This window comes from Cervus canadensis, chromosome 24 (genome assembly GCF_019320065.1).
Source record: "Cervus canadensis isolate Bull #8, Minnesota chromosome 24, ASM1932006v1, whole genome shotgun sequence".
In the NCBI taxonomy this organism is placed as follows: domain Eukaryota; kingdom Metazoa; phylum Chordata; class Mammalia; order Artiodactyla; family Cervidae; genus Cervus; species Cervus canadensis.
In genome coordinates, this window is record NC_057409.1 from 6,942,784 (window position 1) to 6,965,205 (window position 22,422).

Below are 22,422 nucleotides of genomic sequence, written 5' to 3' on the forward strand. Positions count from 1 at the left end.
GGGCTCCGGGGCCTGAGTTTGTGGCTTTCAGCTTTAAACTGTTCTAAGCCTCAGATTCTTTATCTGTACAGTGGAGATCAAAATATCACCTACTGTATATTAATGTTTTGTCAAAAAAACAACTTAGCACAGGGCAGAGGGAGGCAGAATAAGTATCCAATACATCATGCGTGTGTACATAAGCACCAAATACTTTCAGTAGAGTTCAGTTGCTCAGTCATGTCTGACTCTTTGTGACCCCATTGACTGCAGCATGCCAGGCTTCCCTGTCCATTGCCAACTCCCGGAGCTTGCTCAAACTCATCTCCATCAAGTCAGTGATGCCATCCAATTATCTCGTCCTCTGTCATCCCCTCTCTTCCTGCCTTCAGTCTTTCCCGGCATCAGAGTCTTTTCCATTGAGTCAGTTCTTCACATCAGGTGGCCAAAGTATTGGAGCTTCAGCTTCAGCATCAGTCCTTCCAGTGAATATTCAGGACTAATTTCTTTCAGGATTCACAGGTTTGATCTCCTTACAGTCCAAGAGACTCTCAAGAGTCTTCTCCAACACCACAGTTCAAAAGCATCAGTTCTTCGGCACTCAGCTTTCTTTATAGTCAAACTCTCGCATGCATACATGACTACTGGAAAAACCATAGCTTTGACTAGATGGACCTTTGCTGGCAAGGTAATGTCTCTGCTTTTTAATATGCTGTCTAGATTGGTCATAGCTTTTCTTCTAAGCAGCAAGCTTCTTTTAATTTCATGGCTGCAGTCACCATCTGCAGGATTTTGGAACCCCAAAAAATAAAGTCTCTCAAATACATTACAGATAAGTTCTGGAGGCTGATTTAATTTTATAATACAACTTGGGGCCAATACAGGTGTTGTTTTTTTTTTAAGTAACACAACAGATCCATGAGGGCAGAATGGAGGGAGAAGTAGGATTGTAGCAGGGATGAATTTAAAAGATATTTGGATGATGATAATAAAAAAGAATTAGAAAAAGAAAGTGCTCAGACTAAAACAAGACTGTTCATTTTACAAAAAGTGAAAGTCGTTCAGTCCTGTCTTACTCTTTGGGCCCCCATGGAGTCCATGGAATTCACCAGGCCAGAATTCTGGAGTGGGTAGCCTGTTCCTTCTCCAGGGGTCCTTCCCAACCCAGGGATCGAACCCAGGTCTCCCGCATTGCAGGCGGATTCTTTACCAACTGAACCCCCAGGGAAGCCCAAACCACTATATTAAAAAATATATTAAAAAAAAAAAAATATATATATATATTGCAATGGTCTTTTTTAAAGTCAAAGTCTTGAATCCATTAAATACCGCTTAGGTGTAATCTAGCTGCATGTCTAAGTAAGTTTCTTAAATTTTTAGGAAACAGATTACACTTTCAGTGAGGTAGCAGTTCCTTATTATGTACATCTTATTTGACTATAATGTTTAGCCGCTGAAAGTCCCATGCTCAGAAATACCTCTTCTACTCTACCCATTTCACCAAATTAATTTGATTAACAAACTCCTCTTTTAAAATGGTTTTCTTAAGAAACTTAAGGTCCATGGGTACAAGAACATAGGGGTGGGGAATGATGGTAACAGAAAAACTCAAGATTAAAAAACGAATCATGTGGGACTTACACAAAGTATACATAAATCTTGTAACAAAAATGTATGCTCGTAGAAACTGGTGTTCTCCTTTAAAACACCAGCTTTGGGTTGCTTACCCATTTACTCCAAATAAGTTGTCCCTTTTCTCTTCCTGGCACCTTGGTGACACAATCAACTGAACTCTTTACTTCCCCCTTTCACTTACAAACGGAGCCGAAAGGGGGAAATAAGACAGCCCCATTCTCTCAAACTTTCCTCGTGCACTTACAATGTGCTCTGGGCTCAAACGAGTGTGTGCGTGAGTGACTGGGTGGACAAGTAGCTACACTACGGTGGGACTCAAGTTCAGGACAAAAGAGGAACTGATTAACTTGATCGGCACACGTGTCGGAAGCCTCTTCACAGAGGAGGCAACTTCTCAAGAACTTCGAGGCTGTGGGCAGGGAGGACGGGAGGGAACCGCAAGCTGGCGGAGCTGCAAAGTAAATTTCCTTGACAGGGGAACACAGTCGAAGTGTCAGGGTCGGCCTCGGGAAGCAACTTGGTGGAGTATCTCGCATCCTGAGAGACTGGTTACACGGCTAGGTGAACTTAACTCGGGAACTCAACGCCCCCTCCAGTGACGCCCCACGGCGGGGAACCACCGGGTTCCCAGGGCCGCGGGACCGCGAACCCGGCGGCTCCGGTGTAAACCGCGACCCGGGCGAGCCGCTCACGTCCCTCCCTTCCCCGGAGCCGGGCGCGCGCGGGGCTCGGAGTCGCCGTGAGGGGCTGGCGCTGACTGCGTTCTTGGGTACCGAGGCTGGCCGGGCGGGCGCCTCCCGGGAGAGGACAGTGTCTCCCGGGGCCCTGCGGAGGGCCGGCCACCGGGACCGCGGCGGTTATTCCCGACATGCTCCTCTCAGGGAGGATTTCAAACCTTCGGCCACAGCCAACTCCCCTCCCTCGGCCCCGTCGGGCCCCAGCAACAGGCGGTGGCCCGCGTATCATTGGCCGGGTCGCGCGAAAGCGTGTTTGATTGGCCGCCGCGCCTCCCGGCCCCGCTTCAGCGCTCGCCGCCGCCTCCATTTTGTCGGTCGAGACAGGAGGAGGAGGTCGGTTGAGACGTTGAGGTGGCCAGCAGCTAGCTCGTCGGTGCTCGTGGGCTTCGCCCGTTCCGTGCCTCGTCTCTCCCTGGAAGGGGAGGGGGGCTTCGAAGCCGAGCAGAAGCCGCCGCCGCCGCAGTCCCGGGCTTGAAGTCGGTGAGTGGCGGCGGCGCGACGGGTGCGGCCATGTTGGCGGCGGCGCTCCCTATTGTTGGGGGAAGGAGGCGAGATCCGAGGCTGGGGGGGCGCGGGCGGCCCGGAGGAGCGGGTTCCCGGGCCGGTCTCGAGGAACGCGGAGCGACTTGGAAGCGCAGCCCCGTCACGGAAGACCCGAACTTTCCGGGCTCGTTTTGGGAATGACTCAGGGTCTGGGAACTAATTTCTTTTAGGGCTGTTAAAACAGTCTCGAAGGGCCTCTCACCCATTGGATAAGAGCTTCTTGTTTGGTAACTTGGTTTCTTGGACTATGAAGTGGAATCTCGAATGTTTAATGTTTATAATGGTGATTGTTTTCATATATTTAAGATGGGAAACTGTTATGGCTTGTGAAACTTATTTTAAAACGGGGAGGAGTCAAGAGTTCATAACCAAAGGAAACGCTGCGTGACGTAAACATGTTGGGAGAGGAGGCTCTGCTAAAACAGATACGTGATGTGTCTAAAGATTGGGAAATTCTGGTGGGACTTTAAAAACACGGTCTCTTTAGGAAACAAATTTTAAACCCATTTCTTGGCATGACTGTAGAGGCTAACGTTTCCATGGTTTGACAACGTCTTGGTCACTAAATCCATGTGAGACATTATTTTCTGCCTTTTTGTTCAGTAAGTAGCCATTCTTTAAATTTTTTCTGGAGTAAGTATAAACGATCACTTTCTCTGTTTTTTAATTGAAATAATGAAGAAATCGTTGCTTTTCTAGCTAAGACTTCTCTCAAACTTGTGTGCTGAGGAGACTCAGATGTTGGCCTCAGCTCCTAGGCTGAACTCAGCAGATCGGCCCATGAAAACTTCTGTATTGAGACAAAGGAAAGGATCTGTCAGAAAGCAACATCTATTATCCTGGGCGTGGCAGCAAGGAAGAGGACAGGTAGTGGAAATCCTGCAATCGGAAAAGCAGACTGAAAGGTATCAAAAACTTACGGTTGTAATGGGGCAGACATTTTATGATGGATTCATTCTAAACTAGAGCTTCCCAGGTGACTCCATGATAAAGAATCCACCCGCCAATGCACGAGACCCGGGTTAGATCCCTGGGTCAGGAAGATCCCCTGGTGGAGGAAATGGAAACCCACTCCGGTGTTCTTTGCTGGAGAATTCCATGGACCGAGGAGCCTGGTGGGCCGCGGTCCATGGGGTTGCAAAAAAGGTCGGATATGACTAAGCATGCACAGGGGCACGTCCTAAACTGTTTACAGGATTACTTAGATTTGTTGGTAATTTTTTTCTTAGGAAGGTAATAAAGGGTGTACATGTAATTAAGTGTGAACAGTAGAGTGAAGCTAAAGAAGCTGAATAGCACATATATGAGTCTTCTCCAAGATATTTGGAGTTACAAATTGGGGCCTTTTAAGTTTTGTACTACTTTGTGGAGTTTCACTCAGTATTTTGTTTCCACTCACTTACAGGTGACAAAGAAGCTGAAGATGGGTGGTGGAGAGAGGTATAACATTCCAGCCCCTCAAACTAGAAATGTTAGTAAGAACCAACAACAGCTTAGTAGACAGAAGACCAAGGATCAGAATTCCCAGATGAAGATTGTTCACAAGAAAAAGGAAAGAGGACATACTTATAATTCATCATCAGCTGCATGGCAGGCCATGCAGAATGGGGGGAAGAACAAAAATTTTCCAAACAATCAAAACTGGAACTCTAGCTTATCAAGTCCCACCTTACTTTTTAAGTCTCAAACTAATCAGAACTATGCCGGGGCCAAATTTAGTGAGCCACCATCACCAAGTGTTCTTCCTAAACCACCAAGCCACTGGGTTCCTGTTTCCTTTAATCCTTCTGATAAAGAAATAATGACATTTCAACTTAAAACCTTACTTAAAGTACAGGTATAAAATGAGATAAAGTACTAACACACTTAACCCTTAGTCATATTTAAGGATAACTGGCAATTGTTTCAGACCAAATTCACTAAGGAATTTGTAAAACTGATTAACGTAGAAAATATAATTAGACTTCATCTTAATTGTTTTATGTGCACTGTGATGGTAGAATCAGTACAGTTTAAAATAACTGAATTATGCATAATTGTATTTGATCTCTTTACTAGTGTTCTCAATTGAGTAACCATACAAGTGAAACCATTCAAGTTTGGATTTGGGGAATGGTAAAGGAATCAACTTTTTATATTGCTTGTTGGGAGAAAATACTAAAGATTATCATTTCATGGATCAGCAGATTGACTTGTTAAGATCTGGTAAATCTGATTATAAGTATCCAGTTAAAGACATACAGGAGTTGAAAACTATTTGAATCTTTGAGACATTATTGTCCTAGAGACACCTATATCAGTATACCTAAACCAGTAGTATGACAACAGTCTGATGCACTGCCTAAAGAAAATGTGAAATTTTTTTTTTTTAAGAGAATAGTTGTATTTTAATGAACTGTGTGGTGGTGAATGTGGAAAGGGCACTGGGGCTATTTAGAATGAAACAAGTATACCCCATTGGCCCTGTTATGTGCAGTGGATAGGTGTCTGCCAACAAATGCACCAAAACCATTTTTTACAGAAACAGTATTTGGTGTTCAGAGTAGCTTTCAAAATACATTTTTGTATGATGGCACTGCACAAGCTATTCTGACAGTGATATGGCTTTAAATCATCCCTGCAAAGGTTTTTTAAAGTTGGGAGCTGTATAATGTGAAAGCTCTGCATACCTAGGAAAGAGCCATGTAAATACATGTAATAAAATTGTAGCATATGTAAAGTTTTGTTGGCATTTATCCTACAAAAATAGAATATTTTAGTACGAATTTGCTGAATGTAAGACATGGGCTCTTTTATACTATGGCCTAATTTTAAAGGTCAAAAAACCCCCACAAACCCCCATTTTTAAATTTTGCCCTTGTGCTGAAGTGCCAGTGTATGTATGTTATAATTGATCTTGCTGTAAACTATATTTCAAAGTAAATCGTAGTGTAAGAAGTTCTATATAACTGAAAAAAAGGTTTTAAGCTGCTGAAACACTTGCTATTTTTGAGATGTGAAATGCAGTATGGGGTTATTTTTTTTCTTAAACCCAAAGATTAACTATTAAGCAGTCCCTCCAACCTTAAAGATTCCTTTTGGCTTTCAACAACTTGTGTAACCTATGAGTATAGTGTACAACGTCAGTGTATACTTTTTCTTGTCAACAGGTGCAACCCAGGGGACCAACTGATTGCAAACGATGTAATTTCTTGCATAATACCTTGATAACATTTTTGGCTTACTTTAAACATGCTAATTAAAACAGCCATCCCAGTAGTAAAAGTAAAGTGTGTGTATGGGGGGGGGAATCTATTTTCTAATTTGGCAGCTTTTTTTATACTTTTAAGCGGAATAGCTAAATTGTTTCTTCAAATAAATTGAGGTGAGATAGTATTGTCCAAGTCAAATGATGATATCCTAAAAACAAGTTTTATATAGTACTTAATGTACATACATGAATTCGAAGCATGAAATTAAAAAATAAAATTGTTTTTTCCCCACTGGCTTGTTTTTATTGTATAGAAGTTGTTATGACTACCTATTTGCATAACTAACCCCACTGAAAGACAATAGAACCATTGGTTTTAAGAAGCAACCCATTTGCCGACAAAGACTTGGATTAGCAGCTATACATTAAAAAGGCAACTGACTTCCTCCTTACAGCAGGGCTACAGTAAAAGGCCACAGAATATTTCGGGAATTTACATAAAGCTTTTGAATTTATTTCATACTCAATAAAGCAGGTTTAATTGCCTAAGATGGCTTAGGTTTGTAGAAAAAAAAATTAGAATTGCTCAAATTGACAGAACATTTTGTGTTACCTATTTGTTAACATATATAGTTTTCACAAGAGGACCTTGGGGAAAAAAGAACTATAACTGGCTTTCTAATACATTCCAAAAGATAGGGTAGCTTTTAAGTTCTGCACTAAGCAAGCTGTGATGCCCAGGGCCAGGCTGCATTTTCTCATGCAAACTGTAGGAAGTAATTGATTTGGAGGAAATTAATATTTGAATTGTCACTTTTCTCCTGTGTATCCCAGTGTAATTTCTATTAGCAATAATGCCAAGAACCACCAAGTTCTCCTTTGTACCATACTGCAATTCCACTGGATTGAACAATCCTTATCTCAGGCATTAAGTTAGGTTTTGATGTATACATATTATATTCTATATTTTCTTGGCTTGGAATTGACTCGTGGTAAAAAATGTTCTTCACTACAAAAATAGCTAAGGGTAACTTTATACCTTAGATACAAAGTTATAGTTAGCCTATAAGAAGTATGTTGACATCATTTTCCCAAATTGTTCTAAGAACCAAAAAGTTTAGAGCTCATCTATCTTGTAGGGCTGCGGTCAGCAAAAGCATGAGCCTTGTCAGTGTTATAATTTAAATTTGTCATCTTTTTGATGGCAGCATATACAGTTCGATACAATCTTCAGTCTATAACCTATCTTTACACTTAAGTTCTCTTCATCCCAGAAGCAAGCACAAGATGGAAAAAACCAAAGGGTTTTGGGTAAGTTTTCTAGTGTTTCTTTAACTGTATTCTCATAGGCAATTACTTTGTAAAATAAGTGGGATAAAGTACATCTCCAACCTCTTACACAAATGAGGAAAGCCTACCCAGTCACAAATCTGTCAGGCAGAGCTAAACCTAAAAAAAAAAAAAAAAAAAATTCAAGATTTTTTGGATCCTTGACCAGTTTTATTTCATTATCTAGCATTCAGAGATGTGCTCTACAAAAAACTAGACACAAAAAGGCCTTTTACTTCTTTACAAACTACTCTGTCAATTATCAATAAAGTCAATTTACACACCTTGCTTTTTAAAAAGGCCAAATATTAAAAGAATCCCACCTTTAACATAAGGGTGAAACAACTGTTAACAATACAGAGGAACAACACAATGAACATAACCAACACTGCTAAAGGGACAAAGGGAAAACCCAAATACGAACCTTTTCCATAGCAGCTAGCTACGTTTTACAGATAGTAGTTGTGAATGGTCTGCTGACTTCATTTATCAATGAGGACAGTTACACCTGGGACTCCAGGTGTAAAAAGCTTTGATAGACCTCTTCGTTAAACACTGTTACTCCTGAGCTACCACTGTGCTGTTCAAGTTCACAGCCTCCCCACTTCAAAATATCTCAGGATTTTGTAAACAAGAATGTTCAAAATGCAATACAATGTGATTGAGATTTGGGAAGCTAGATTGGAAAGTGAGTGATAGCTGCTGTCAACAGCTGGATTACATTTAACCTTTTTCATCCAAGAAAGTTAAAAATACTCTGTAATTAAATTATTTTGACAAATCTATTAAATCTTGCAAGTGAATTCTAGATTCCATTGTATTAATTGTATTGTTATTAAATTTACCCATTTGATTAAAAAAGATGAACCAAATGAAAAACCATGGACACTAACTAGTATCTGCCACTTACTTGCTGTGTGGTCTTGTGCAAGTTTGAAATATTAAAAAATGTAGCAGGGGTAAAAATACCTCCATTTCACATCTCCCTTAGATGTATTCTGCTATATTTTCAAAATCTTTATAAAGGCTTAAACACTTCTATATTTTTAGGGGAATAACTTTAGATAAAAAGTTTTAAATGCAGCAGAAATAAGACAAATATGCAAGTGATGAAATCAATGTATAGGTAAACTGCACATCCTAATGAGGAACTAAGGAATCCAAAACATTTTGCGATACTACAAAAGTTATTTATTCACTATACACAGAACATGTCCCCTATAAAATGTACATGTAAATCACTAAAAAGTATAATTTGGTGAACATTTTCTCAATTACAGAACATACTAAATCAGTTGGGAATTAACAGCTCTCTGTCTGCCTCAAAATAAATCTTAATTATAGCACCCAGAGTCTCCTTTACATCTGATGCAAAGTTAAATATTTATTTTGGGGATTGTTGCCTAATATGTGTCTGAGGAGGCAGAGTTAACAATTAAATATAACTCTAGTATATTACAGTCACTGCACAATAAATCAGTTTATTACAGATTAAAACATCATTTTTTCATTATTTGTTACTAATGGGATGCAAACAAATACTGGATACTTTTAAATGGCAAATAACCACAAAATTGCTTCTTTGATAATATATCGGATTTTATAATTACATAGGATATAAATGGTGTAAAATATTGTTATAATACACCTCAAACAAGACAATGAGGCCACAATGTAATGATTCACTAGATTGTGCTCAGTAGACATTTATTGAATAAGTGGGTTTTATCTGTTTTTCTCCCCAATTACCCCGTACAATTTTTTGGGCATACTAAGGGCTCAGTAAATGTTTGCTGTATATACTGACTAGGAAAGAGGTGAGAAGAGATGGACCCTCTTAGCTGGATGTCAAGTATCATAATTGGAATTTACGAGGGAGCGTGTTTAAGGAGGATGTAAACCACATATGGCATACCAGTAAGGAAACTCAGATGCCAACAAAGCAAAGCATTAGCAGAAAACACTGGCACTGGAATAATAAACAAAGGCAAGATTTCCCAATAGCAAAAATAGAACTGACTTTAAGAGATAACCAAGTTTATATTGGACCATACCTTTTCTCACCCAATTCACTTTGAGACAGACCAATAGAGGCACTGTAAGAGACTATGGCTGTCTTCCTTGATATTCAGACATCCTAGTTTCCAATAATTTAACATGGACCTGTTACCCATGAATCAGTATAAACCTATTCAGATTTAGGGATTAGTTTCCACAAGTACAAAGTTGAATTTCCTTTTATTTGTCCTAAAATGCTTACTTTCAAACTTGAAGGGACTTCAAATATTCCATGTAGTTTCCATAACATTCTTTTATCTTTTCAGACCAGAGTCAAAATATTCGTACAGTATTCATACTGCAGCACCTTCCACCCACCCTTTGGTCGCTTGAACTGCCCTTCTTTGGTTCTTTTTCCGCTTTCTCAGATCTTTCTTGAAGTGTAGTAAGCAGAACTGTACTGGGTATTCCAGCTGCAGTTTGGTCTTAAATAAAAGAAGGATGTTTGTCAGTTTGGTTTTTCTTTATTCTTCTCTGTGGTATACAGGATTTTGTTAGTTGAACTGGATGTAGCAGCTTACAGGGCCAAATTTTCAAGAGAATAGTATAATAGTTCCCAGGTATTTTTCCTGGGTTGTAACTTAAGAGCTCATACTCTATGTAGCACTTTCCTTTCTTAAGCATTATCTGTCATTATTCTTCTTGTTTACTTGGCTTCAAAAAAAAAAAAAAATGCAGAGAGATCTTAAGTAAAAAGAGAGGTGAACTGTCAGCTCTCACTTTTGAGTCTTGATATGTTCTACTCCAATACTGGGTTGTGCCAGACACACAGTACATACTCAATAATTATGCAACTATGTAACCCAACATTAAAGCCCTCTATAAGGATCCTCAAGTATGAGTAGGATCCCTACCCTGGGTTCAACTATAATAGTCCCTTTGAAGCCATGTTAAGTATGTCACTTTAGAAATAACATATAAAGTTCCCAAGAAAATCTAAAAATAAGTGACACATAAAAAAACCAAAAACATCAGGCCTTCTAATTCTATATGGACTGAGAACAATTTCAATGGGTTATTTCCTAAATCTACTCTATTTATAGTCCACTAAGAAAAAAAAAATCATCTAAGGATCAGGCCTGAGCTCAAATCCTGGATCTGCCTTTTATAGCTTTTTCTTTGTGCCTCAGTTTATCATCTGTGACATGGAGAAAATAAAATTATCTTTCTTACAGGGTTCATGATGAGTAAATGAATTAATACATAAAACTAGAATAGTGTCTGGCACATCATAATAAATATCAGCTATACTTGTTTTCAGTATAAAGCTAGAACTCAGACCACAAAACACCTAAACCAGTTCCCCACAGTGACTATCACTTAACATTGAGTGCTCACCAACACTGAAAGCAAAAATATTTTAAATCATGCCATAAACCTAAGGCCCAATCCACCCTGTTTAGGATGGGGACAAGTAGAATTATTGGTCCATCTAATAATGAAAATATAAACTTAAAAATCTGACTCAAATTTCATTTTAATGCATATCTTAACACTACAAATAACCTAAGTTATTTAACCCAAGGGGTTTAATATGCAATCATGAAACAACTTTTGAAATTACATAGGAAATTTTAAGTACTATGTAAAAGATGTACCTTTCTGGCAAGTTCTATCATTTCCAAAGTAAAAGTTGTGCCTAGTGCAGCACTGATTTAAAATACTCCTAAATCTACAAAGAATTGTTTCCACTGTTATTTTAGAATCTCATTCAAAACTATAATAATTCCAGTTAATCATTATTTCCTTCATTTTGTTTTTATTATAGCATGTTTGCTTAATTTACAGCAAGCAGAAAATAAGCTGGGTCTTGTTTTGATCCAAACATTGATGTTTTAAAGGTTGTACACAATATTTGTTAAAAAGAACATATAAAAATACCTTTTTAGAAGCTTCTATAAGAAAGAAAATACAAAGTTTAACCCCACAACTTTCCTCTTTGCTAGAACTGCAAACTACTGCTACAGTTTTAAATAGACTTTTTGTTTAAACTATACATCCAGGAAAATCTAAAAAAATTAAAGAAACGTGCATATAAATGATTGCATAGCAGAACATGAACATTAACTGCAAACAGTAAAGAAATGAAAGTTAGAAATACTATCAAATATACAAAGGTTCTAGAATCAATCCTTTAAACACATTCCACAAACAGTATTTAAAAACCACCTTTTGTTCTTTACAGGCAAGGCCTAGATCTCTAAAACCATAACTGAAAAAAGTAATCCTCTAAAAGGGATAGTTTCCCCACAACATTTCTTACTTATGCCTGTAAGCAAGCAATCTAAAATTTTAAAGATGCTAGCTTTTACTCTGAAATGAGACTGGACATATCAAGTCACTTTTTATTGCCCCCACATGATCTCACAGAGAGATGTTAGACATTTTTATAAAGAGTAGGGTATTATTTTCTTATTTTTATCAGGTACTACACTGATAATCAATCAAAAACTCAAGAGATGTGACTTTCTTGAAATTAATTTTTTCCAAAGTTATTTTAAATCTCATGGCACCAGAGAATCACTTAGAATGGGAGTGTTGCTTTTTAACTTGCCTCACGTTAAATAAACTGAGGTGTGAAGAACAAGCTTCCTTCATAAAGAGATGGGCACATTTTGATACAAATGCACACACCAAGGGCTTTAAGCATCAAAATTCAGTCCTTTTATACTATGCACTAACAAAACCTCCTTTGAAGCACTTTACTTGCTTTTAACAGCAGTAAGAAAACTATGCATTATGGTCAACAACGCTCCTTAAAGTTTAGAGTAACTACGTAAGAGCATTCTTTTCCCCCTTAAAATTATTTCTGCCATCATCAACCTGCCCAAATTTTAAGGTGTTTTTCCGACGTTTGTATGGTTCCAAATCTTCATGGAAACCAGGAAAGTGAAGGCTCCTTGTTTCAATCAAACAATCTGCCTGAAAATGCTACTTAACCCAGTTGTCATTTCCCAAGACAGTGGGGGTTAACAAAAGAACTATTCCACACCGTGCCATAAATTATCATCACGGGCCTAGACATCTTGACAAGACAAAAAGGTCCACCCTGAACCTAAATGTGTCTGGTCGGTCAGTGTTGTACTGTGGCTACAACTTCACTTTTTTATCATTCTATCTTATTAGCAAGCTACATTTCTAGGTTAACAGTTCTACCAAATATGGATATGAAAGTTTATTTTTAATAAGACAATGTTGCAAATTATGGTCAACCAACATCTTTTCACCAATACTTCAAGCATAAAAAATGAGAATCTTTACAAAAATATACAGAGACACCACGAATTGGTAGCTGCCCATAACATTAAACAAACTGGACTCTTAAGAGTGGCTTCTCAACAGCATATCATTTTAATTATAACCATTGCCTGGTACAGGGAAAACTGACAAGTGTTTTTTAAGCATCATTGCAACATTGTATTCCTGATAATTTAAGTAAACCAAACTATGAGTAAATGAATGATACATGCCTAAAAATATCATGGTTTATACTATCAGTGGCCACTGGACTTAGGACTAGTCCAAGACCTTGACCTAGATTTTGACCTAGACCTAGACTGTGATCTTGACTGAGATTTGGATCTAGGTGGTTCTTTTTTCCTTGATTCCTTTTCATATCTTGAGCCAGACTTATAATGTGTTTTGGAATCTGTTTTAGAGGTGCCTCTAGTTTTGGTGTGAGATGCAGACCTAGAACGTGATTTAGCCTTCATTTCTTTCTTGGGCTGGGACTTGGACCGTGATCTTGAATTGGATTTAGATCTTGAAAAAGATCGATTTCGGTGTTTGAATCTTTCAAAACAGAGGAGAAATACAATTAGAGTAAAAATTAGATTCTATATTAATCAAATTTGTTTTTAGAGCAAAAGTTCACTCTGAAATTGAAAAATGTATAAAGTCTTTTTCAAAGCAAAGTTATTTACCTATCATTGTCGGAATGGCTTCTGCTACGCCGTGGTCTTCCAGTCGGTCTACTGCTAAAAAGTACATCAGAAAAAGCAAACAGTGACACATGTCTATTTATAAGTTTCTAATTAAAAAAGTGAACCATAAAACTTAAAAAAAATAAAGTAGTAAAAATATCTTAAGTCTCAATGAGGCATACAATATACATAATTAAAAAGTATACAAAAAGATTTAAAAAATTAAAGACTAACAAAGTTTTTCTGACACATCACTGTGGTACACATCACTTACTTTCTAGGACTATAAGATCTTCTATAGTTGTAATCGAAGGACCGACTTCTTGATCTTCTTCTGTCATAACTTCGGCTTCTAGAACGTCTGTATCTGTCATAATCATCATAGCGTGAAGAACTATACACATTCCTCCCTTCCTTGGCTTTCATCTGATTTGGAGCTATGAAACAGAGAAGGGAAATATTTACAAACATTAAAAATGTAGTATTTAAGCCTTCAAGTTATAGGAAAATTTCCTGTATCACTTTCCCCTTTGCCCTGAAATCTGTGTCAAGGCTAACTGTGAATATCTTGGAAAAGGTATTTATTTTCAAGCAAGGCAAATTAGAGATGGTTTTATGTTAAAAATGATACTCTCAACTATCCCAATTATTTTTTTTCCCCAAGACCTCTCACATCTACTTTGTAGTCCAAAATAAGTCAACTACTTCAACATCAGGAATATATTTTTAAAATTCCAAATTAAAACACAAATGACTTTTGAACCACATGCTAATTTGGAACAATCTTACCATGGTTTCCACTCATCTGGAACACAATTAACAATGACAAAATACTTAATGGTGGCCTATGAACAATATGTAATGTCAAAATGCAACAACATACATTTAGTTATATAGTTCTGAGAAACCATGACAAAGAAAACTAACACTTGCTGAATGCCTTAGACATACCCATATCCTTGGAGAGGCCTCAATCCTTTCATTAATCTCATTTGATCCTATGAAGCAGATACTTTACGTGTGTGTGTATGAAGGTATAAATAATACAGTGACTACCCAGGAACCTATCATCCAACCCAAAAACTAGAGAATTACTAATAGCTTGTATCTACCTAAGTGATTCTCCTCTCTTCAGTAACTATCTTAACCTCTATCTTTTACTATCTTGCTTAAGCTAACATAACGGTTAGGCCAGAATTTAAACCCAGGTTCATTTGACTATAAAGCCTGTACTTCTGCCTTATCAGCATGCAGCCAGCACCTGGTGTATGCCTGCATTAACAAAAATCAAGTAATAATAATAGCATCTATTCTAGGTTTAATCTATATACTCTTTCTCAGTCTGTCAACTTCTACAGTCAGGCACCTACATAATTACTCAATATACCATGATGATCTTTATAAGGAAGGGAAAAGACTCAAGAGAACCAAAACTTTATAAATTTTATTCAATTACACATAGTATATTAAACATGCCATAACTGATAATAATGATCCACTTTCTTAGTGTCCAAACATACTTCAGGGATTCTGGTCAATGCATTCTAAATCCTTATGTCTACCTTGAAATTCTGCAAAGTATTCAAGAATTCCCCCAAACTATCGTTTTCGGTTTTGAACAGATAGACATATTGCACAAATATTTCCAAGAAGCATTCTCAAAACAGTGTCTAAATATGATGTATTTTACATGTATTAGACATAAGAGTCCTTATACTTACTCTTTCGATCCCCCTGTGCAAACTGTATTTCAATTTGGCGTCCACAAATCCACTTTCTGTCCAAATTATGTAAAGCATCTTCGGCATCACGAACATCCTCAAATGTGCTAAATGTTAAGGGGCTTGGGAAGTTTTGTAAACTTTGATAATGAGTTCAGTTGGTAAGCCTGGAACAATTCGCAATCTCTCAACATTATTCTAGAAAATCAAGACCCCACTAACTAGTTGGTTGATTCAGCTATAAACACTTCATAGTATGAACGTACTTGTGTAAGTTTGAAAACACATGCGAATACATATTATAAAGTTATAATTGATATAAAGTCTGTTATAGCTGAACCACCAAGTAAGCCCATCAGGATTTTCCTGTTTTAAGAATTTTACAGAAAAAGACAAAATAGAAAAACAAATGCCAATTTTATGTTGTATGCCAAAACAAAAATTTCTTAAAATAAAACCAAAACTGTTTTTTGTATTTTTGTTTCAAATGAAAAAAAAAAAATGCCAATAGTTCTTGTGTAAGCAAGCGGAATATTACCTTACAAGAAATGAAAGCATTAACCTCAAATTAATCTTGCTATTTTTTCAGACATATCTAACAGATTATTTCACGTAGCTGTCTTACTATACCACACTAAGACTGATATGCTAGCCACTTGCAGTTATCAAGACAGATCAAGCAACACTAAAGACATCACTATACCAAAAGCACATTACATCCATGCACAGACTATAAAAGCATGCTGTCAGGAAATAACAGACCATTTCTAAAGATTCCTGGATTAGAAAGTCCTAACCATGACACTAAACATAAAGCTTCCCATGAGGAAATGGGTTTGGGACTGGTTTTCAATTTGAGAATTTCAAGATAATACTTATAAGCCCAAAGCAGGAATTGCTGGTACCCAGCTTTTGATCTGAGAGGCCAAGTTGCTTTGTTCTCCCCAGTCAATGTAAGCTTCACAAAATTCTTCAGGCCAAATTTAGTTCCTTTCCTAAAACCACCATTCTAATAGAAGCCAAGCACATATTCAGAGCAGTGTCTAACCGAAAAGCTTCTGAAGTGGACCTAGGCTAGGTTTGGGTGTGGATTTTCATTCTAAAATTCACGTACTGAAATTCACTGTTCTAACTTGTCCATTTCTATTTCTTAATGAGAGGAGTGCAGATCTTAAGTGCTGATTAAAAACATCCCAGAGCGATATACTCCCTTCAAGACTGATATTAATATTCTTTTACTCCAGAGGCTAAAAGGTCTGTCTCACTATATTTGCTATTTTTTGTTCTGAAAGGACTTAAGGACCACAGCAGGGTCCCAGTTCTCTTCCCGAGGCTATTATGTATAGTGAAGCAGAGGTTTTCTCAAGTCTTACATCCTGACGCTTTCATCATGAAAAGACAAAGGCTGATGGGGAGTTTACAGCCTGGAATACTATAACCAAACACTCTTCCAGGTTAATGCAGTCTGGCTTTAAAATAATTGAAAGGAACAAGTTCATTTAATGATATACTACTTTGAGACAAAATAAAAGGATTTAGATCATGAAACATAAAAATTATTAATGAGAGCCAATCACCATCTGGGGCTACCCTCAAAAACAGAATCCTGGGTTGGATGAACCATGGCAAGGCTCTACCTTACCCGTTAAGAGACAGTTAGTTGGGAATGGGGTCAGATAAAAAAGAGAACAGCAGCAAAGGCAGTCAAATATTCTGATGCCAGTTATGGAGAAATTTATACTCAACGTCTTTGCAAAATCCTGATACCCATTTCTTTTTAACTATTTTAAGACCAAAGAAAAATTGTATATATATAAAAAAAGCTGTAATTGGCCTTGAGGTTCCTTTGAATAATAACTCTTCTCTGGCTCAAGTATCACAAACTCCTGATCCTGGTTCCCAGGCCACCCCCAAACCAGGTAAAATCAGGTCAACACTCTAAGCCAGAATATGCTGCTAGTTTAAAAAAAAAAAAGAAAACAAGCCAGATATAGTTCTTACCCTCTCTGTAACAGAGCTTTGCAACCAATTCTCACAACTGTCCTTGAGCAGTGGCCCTGCAGAGTGGCAGCTTTGGGCATTTCCCCTAAGTCTCTCTAGAACTCGGCTAAGTTTCCTGAGATCCAGTGAATGTAAGCAGTAAGAATTTAAGTACACAGCCCAAACCTTTGCTGTCACAAGATGATCTCACGGAAGGAAACAATATCACCTGAGACTCCGGGCCAAGGAACAATTTCCCATAGATCCTGATTAGTGCTTATAGCAAGGATAAGGCCTTTTGCAGCCCATTCTGGGACAACTGACCATATGTGCTAAAGCATTCAGGGCCAGTAGGTTTCACAGAACTAAGCTGCAGATTTTAGAAGAATGTGTGTGCCACTAGCATTCCCTTTAAAAATCTATAAACAGACAGTATCTCTCGTGGATATGACCTTCTAAGACCACCAGAGCAGTTTCTAAGTAACCCCCAATGCATGCACCTGTATCCCCTTTCACCACGCCTCTGTGGAGTCGGTTTGACTCCAGAACCTCATGCTACTCCAAGAGCCCTGCCTGCCACCCTATGGCACTTGACCACCTGGCCCAAAACAGAACTATGCTGAGTTTAAGCTTAACAACATTACATCCTGTTACACTTGAACTTCACAAGCTAAGAGAGAGTGCATTTATACAAGACCACACCACAACATCAAAAGCCCACAAAATCAAGTTACAGGTTTTGTCCCTAGACCAAACCGGAAAAATTTTGAAAATTAACTGCTTACAAAACATTAGGAAAAAAAAAAAAAGAAAAAAAAAAAAAAAACCAAGGAAAATAGTTATTCTGTAGGATACATCAGGTATGACTCCTTTAATCTTGGCCATCATTCAACTTCATCTTGACCTTTAACTCTTTAAGTGCTTGTCAGAAGGACTTGTCATGAGATGCTTGGCCAAATATGACAGATGGCTTTATCTTTAACTTTGAAAAACAACCTTTTCCCCCTTTTGTAGATAAAGCGAGGCTTTGTCTCCCATTAGGCTTGTCCTTCTTCCAGCTTTTCTTTATATTTTCTTTTCCCAAACTCTCCCTTCTCTTCAAGCCTGATCCTTAAGAGGTCTTTGGCTTGTCTACTTGCCTTAAGTGTTGAACTCTACTCTAAAGGTTCTTTCATGCTTTCTCTTTGGGGTCGCCATTAACTGTACAGCTTTACATTCTCTGAGGTAACAACAGAGGACAGCAAATTAGGGGACAATATTAAAGAAGCTTACCTCATTGTTATTATACAGTTTGTTTTTGATCAAGTGATTCAAATTAACAAACAAGAATACCAAATTTTAATTGCTAAGCACAAGAACATATTAACCTTTGAGTTACATTAGAGGTGGTAGAGTGTATTCAAATTTAAATCACATATTATAATTGATTTGAGTTTCAGCAGCATGAATGGGAATTTAAATATTTTACTATTTTTGGATTAACTTTAAGAAATAGTAAGAACAATGCGAGTCAGAATTAATTTAGAAAAAAACTGAAGACAAAACATTAGAGGACAAAAAAAAAAACACACCAAAAAAACTACTTTTTAGATGTTACCTCTTACAAAAACTTGAATTTCAAACTTCAACACCCCTCACTAATCAGCCATCTGAAGAAAGGATATTGAACATATGCAAATCCTCTTGGACGGCGAGTGTAGAAATCAAGTGGAACATACACATCAACTATAGGACCATAACGACCAAATTCCCGACGTAAATCTTCAGACCTAAAACATCATAAAAAGACGCCAAATTTTTATGTTCACTCTTAACAGTTTCTTTGTAAGAAATAGGTTTCTTTCTGTACTATCTTAAATAATGAAAGGGACTGTGCTATGTTCCTGGATGACCTGAAACAAACAGGGAGAGCCAACTGTAAAAATATACAACATGTCTTTTTGAAAAAGGACAGCCAGAATCCATGATTTTGGAACATAATAAAAGAGTTGGTGATAAAACCTACTAGTGTTTTACATCAACAGGAAAACAGACATTTATGAAAACTTGATTACAACTTAATCTTCACTGCTTTTATCTACAGTCTTCACTTTTCATAAAAACTATAGTTAACATTAAGTTGTATGTAAGTATTAATTAAAAAAAAAAACACAGTATTAAAGCAACTCTAGTATTCTGAAAAATATCAAGCTCTTTTTTTGCCCCAAATTTTAGCGACAGGGTTACACACTTGATAACAGGTAGATACGGTTTGAAAAATAAAAGACAAATATATAAAATTTCCCCATAAATGTCAGTATGACAAAAAGGGGGAAATTTCCTAGAAGCTAGAGTACTATTGCTTACTTTCCTTTCCCTACTTAAAAGACAGAAAAATCACACAAGGCTACCAAAATGGTGCGTGTGTGTAAAGTGGTTACTTGTGAAACCGTAAATCTGGTAACACCTTTTCCAAAAAATTCTGACCGCAACTCCAAACAATTAAGGGAATTGGCGAGAACAAAGGGACGGTCCAGATTAATCCAATTTAGCTATCAACGCCCTAACGGTAGAAGCTTCCTAAACCTTCGTTTTCAAAGCGTGATCGGCATTTCCCGGAAAAAGGGAAGGACTGTTTCGTACCGTCTCACTGGGAGAAATTTTTTTTATCTCTAATCTCAACATCCCTTTTCTCCAAACATCTCCAACACCAAAAGAAAAAAAAAAAGGCAAATATAACACAGCAAAAAGGGTAGCAAATGCTACGCCACACTCACCCCCCGCCCCGATCCCGTTATTTTACTGCAAAGCAATTTTAACTAAAAGGAAAAAAAAAAGAAAAAAAAAAAGCCAACTTGTGGGCCGAGGGGGCGTGCACCCCAAAGAACGTTAACTTCAAATCAATGGGGCGCTGATGATCGGCGGAGACCCGAGACTGGAACCGAAGAGAGGAAGCGGGGAGGAAGGCTCCCCCCGATCTGCGGAGGGGGAGGGGGCCGAAACCCCCGCCACGCGGCCCGCGCTCCCGCGACCGCCTGGGAGGATCAGCGGCCGCCGCCCTCGCTCCCACGCGGCGGTTGAGCCGGCGGCGCGGCCTAGTTTGGGCCGGAAAGCCCGCGCGGTACCCGCCATCTTCACCCCTTCCCCTCCCCCCGACCCAGGCCCCATGCGTCGCCGCAGCGGTCTTTCCCTACCGCCTGCGGCCTCCCCTGTACATACCTGGTATCGTCGGCTACGTTTCTCACGAAGAGAGACGTGTTGGGGGGGCGCAGGTACCGGGACATGACGCCGGCGTTGAGTCTCCGAAGGGACACTAACGGGCTCAGCAAACCGTCTGCAGCTTCGGCGCCGGATCCTCCTCAGACACACACACAGCCAGAGGGCTCCGCTACAGCGACCGCCTCTTCTCGCGAGACTTCACTCCCGCTCCCCCACCCACTCCCCTCCTACCTGGGCTCCACGCCGGGACCTGCAACGGTTCTTTCCCGCGAGATCACTAGGCGTGCGCCTGCGCACACGGGCGGCCGGTGTACGTGCCGCAGCCTCGGTCTCATTCATTGGCTTCTTGAGCTACCTCCCCCCTTTGCCCGCAGCCCGCTCTTTCTTTTTTTAAGGCTTTATTTTCCCGCCTTTTCCTTCCTTGCGTCGCTTTCCCCTCTCATTTACCCCTCTAAGTCAGGAAGCAGATGTTTTAACTTGTGCGCCATACTGTACAGTCGTTACAAACTGGACAGAGTTTTAAATGTTATCATTCGGAGAGACAGGCCTTTTTTTCTGTCTGGTCCATGGTATGTCCTGGCTTTCACGAGATCGCTGACCTGCAAGAGAAGAATTTACGGCCTCTCTAGTATTAGTGTGAGAGGGAAGGACATGTGTGTCCTTGCAGAGAGATCGGCCTGCCTCTCCGGTGCTTTCGGCGGATCCACTCCCTGGGGGCCTTTGCCCCGGTGGCCCCTAGCCACCACCCCACTTGTTCTTTTCCCTCCACCCATCCACGCGGTTTCCTCTCCATGAAAGGCCAGTTCCTCCCCAAATGGGACGCAAACCTCACATATTAGTCGCCATTGTCATCTACACCGTCTCTGTTGCTAATGGCTTCCTGAGCGTGCTTCGTTCCTGTATTGCAGTGTTTCTCCAAATTTTTGGTCTCAGAACTTCACACTCTTAAACAGATTATGGGAAGATTTCAAAGAGGTTTGTTTATATGGGTTGTCAAAGTGAAAGTCGCTCAGTCGTGTCTGACTCTGCAACCCCGAATTCTCCAGGCCAAAATAATGGAGTGGGTAGCCTTTCCCTTCTCCAGGAGATCTTCCCAACCCAGGGATGGAACCCAGGTCTTCCGTATTGCAGCTGGATTCTTTACCAGCTGAGCCACAAGGGAAGCCCAAGAATATTGGAGTGGGCAGCCTATCCCTTCTCCAGCGGATCTTCCTGACCCAGGAATGGAACCGGGGTCTTCTGCATTGCAGGCAGATTCTTTACCAACTGAGCTCTCAGGGAAGACATGTGGGTCATAGCTATTAATATTTACTTAACTTAGAACTTAAAATGGAGAAAATTTTGACACAACACAGAAGCACATATCCCACCATCCTTCATCACATATCTTGTAGCCTCTGGGAAACGGCAATTGTGAGAGACTGGACATGAAAGGGCTTCCCTGGTGGCTCAGATGGTAAAGAATGCCTGGCGGGTCCATGAGGTTGCAGAGAGTGGGACACAACTTAGCCACTAAACAACAACAACAAGGAAATTAACATGTGGATAAATGTTTAGAACAGAGTCTGTTGCATATTGAGTGCTCTATAAATGTTAATGGGATGGCTACATAATTTGTGGGACTCAGGGCAAATTGAAAATGTTCAAAAATTAAGATGACAATGGCAGCACTCTAAGCCAAGGGCAAGGTGATTCTGAGTGTGGGCTCCCGTGCCTGGAGCCTGCCCTGAATGTTAGCAATTACTATTGTTACTCCTAATGCCTTGAGAAATAATAGGAGCAAGTGAATATAATAATAGGAGCAAATATTTACTGACTAGAATCACTTTCTTCCTCACATGCCAGAGCCCCTTTATCTTTTGTGCTTTAGAATCCCAGAGTCTTGAAAAGATGGTATTGGGAAAAGTAGAGAAAGTAAGCACTTTTTAGCTGGGGCTTGAGCTGGGCACTTTACCAAACTAGCAATCTGCTGCAGGTGGTGGTGGGAGTGGCAGAGGCAGGTGGGGGAGGAGATATGTCAAAGAATTTTGGAAGTGCAACACTTCCTCACAAAAGTGCTTCCACGTGCGGTTAACAGCACCGTATTTCTTTGTGAGCACAATGCCAGAGTTGGTAATTTTTTTGAAAGC

The 22,422-nt window shown here is 39.3% G+C and overlaps 2 protein-coding genes across 9 annotated transcripts; one reads left to right on the plus strand and one right to left on the minus strand.

Moving 5' to 3' along the window:
- Nucleotides 1–2,654: 2,654 nt before the first annotated feature.
- On the plus strand, nt 2,655–6,376 carry PNRC2 (proline rich nuclear receptor coactivator 2). The gene is made up of 3 exons (XM_043444744.1): nt 2,655–2,831; nt 3,594–3,799; nt 4,300–6,376. Exon 3 carries the CDS (start codon nt 4,318–4,320, stop codon nt 4,735–4,737), a length of 420 nt encoding a protein of 139 aa, XP_043300679.1. The 5' UTR covers nt 2,655–2,831; nt 3,594–3,799; nt 4,300–4,317; the 3' UTR covers nt 4,738–6,376.
- A 2,211-nt stretch (nt 6,377–8,587) lies between these two features.
- SRSF10 (serine and arginine rich splicing factor 10) lies at nt 8,588–20,494 on the minus strand. 8 transcript variants are annotated; one of them, XM_043444743.1, is made up of 7 exons: nt 20,294–20,492; nt 18,760–18,864; nt 15,116–15,219; nt 13,669–13,831; nt 13,395–13,448; nt 13,162–13,263; nt 8,588–9,896 (listed from the first exon to the last, which is right to left on the minus strand). In XM_043444743.1, exons 1-7 carry the CDS (start codon nt 20,356–20,358, stop codon nt 9,836–9,838), a joined length of 654 nt encoding a protein of 217 aa, XP_043300678.1. In that variant the 5' UTR covers nt 20,359–20,492; the 3' UTR covers nt 8,588–9,835. The 8 variants fall into 8 exon arrangements, with proteins under 8 accessions (XP_043300678.1, XP_043300673.1, XP_043300674.1 ...); XM_043444738.1 differs by lacking the exon at nt 13,162–13,263 and having other exon boundaries at nt 20,294–20,490; XM_043444739.1 differs by lacking the exon at nt 13,162–13,263 and having other exon boundaries at nt 13,395–13,445; nt 20,294–20,489.
- Nucleotides 20,495–22,422: the final 1,928 nt, after the last annotated feature.

Coding starts and splice junctions, on each gene's coding strand:
- PNRC2 (XM_043444744.1), top strand. CDS start 4,318: ATGGGTGGTGGAGAGAGGTATAACATTCCAGCCCCTCAAACTAGAAAT.
- SRSF10 (XM_043444735.1), bottom strand. CDS start 20,358: ATGTCCCGGTACCTGCGCCCCCCCAACACGTCTCTCTTCGTGAGAAAC. Junction 18,865..20,293: donor AACGTAGCCGACGATACCAG/GTATGTACAGGG, acceptor ATGATGTTTTAG/GTCTGAAGATTTACGTCGGG. Junction 13,264..13,394: donor AGCCATTCCGACAATGATAG/GTAAATAACTTT, acceptor CTGTTTTGAAAG/ATTCAAACACCGAAATCGAT.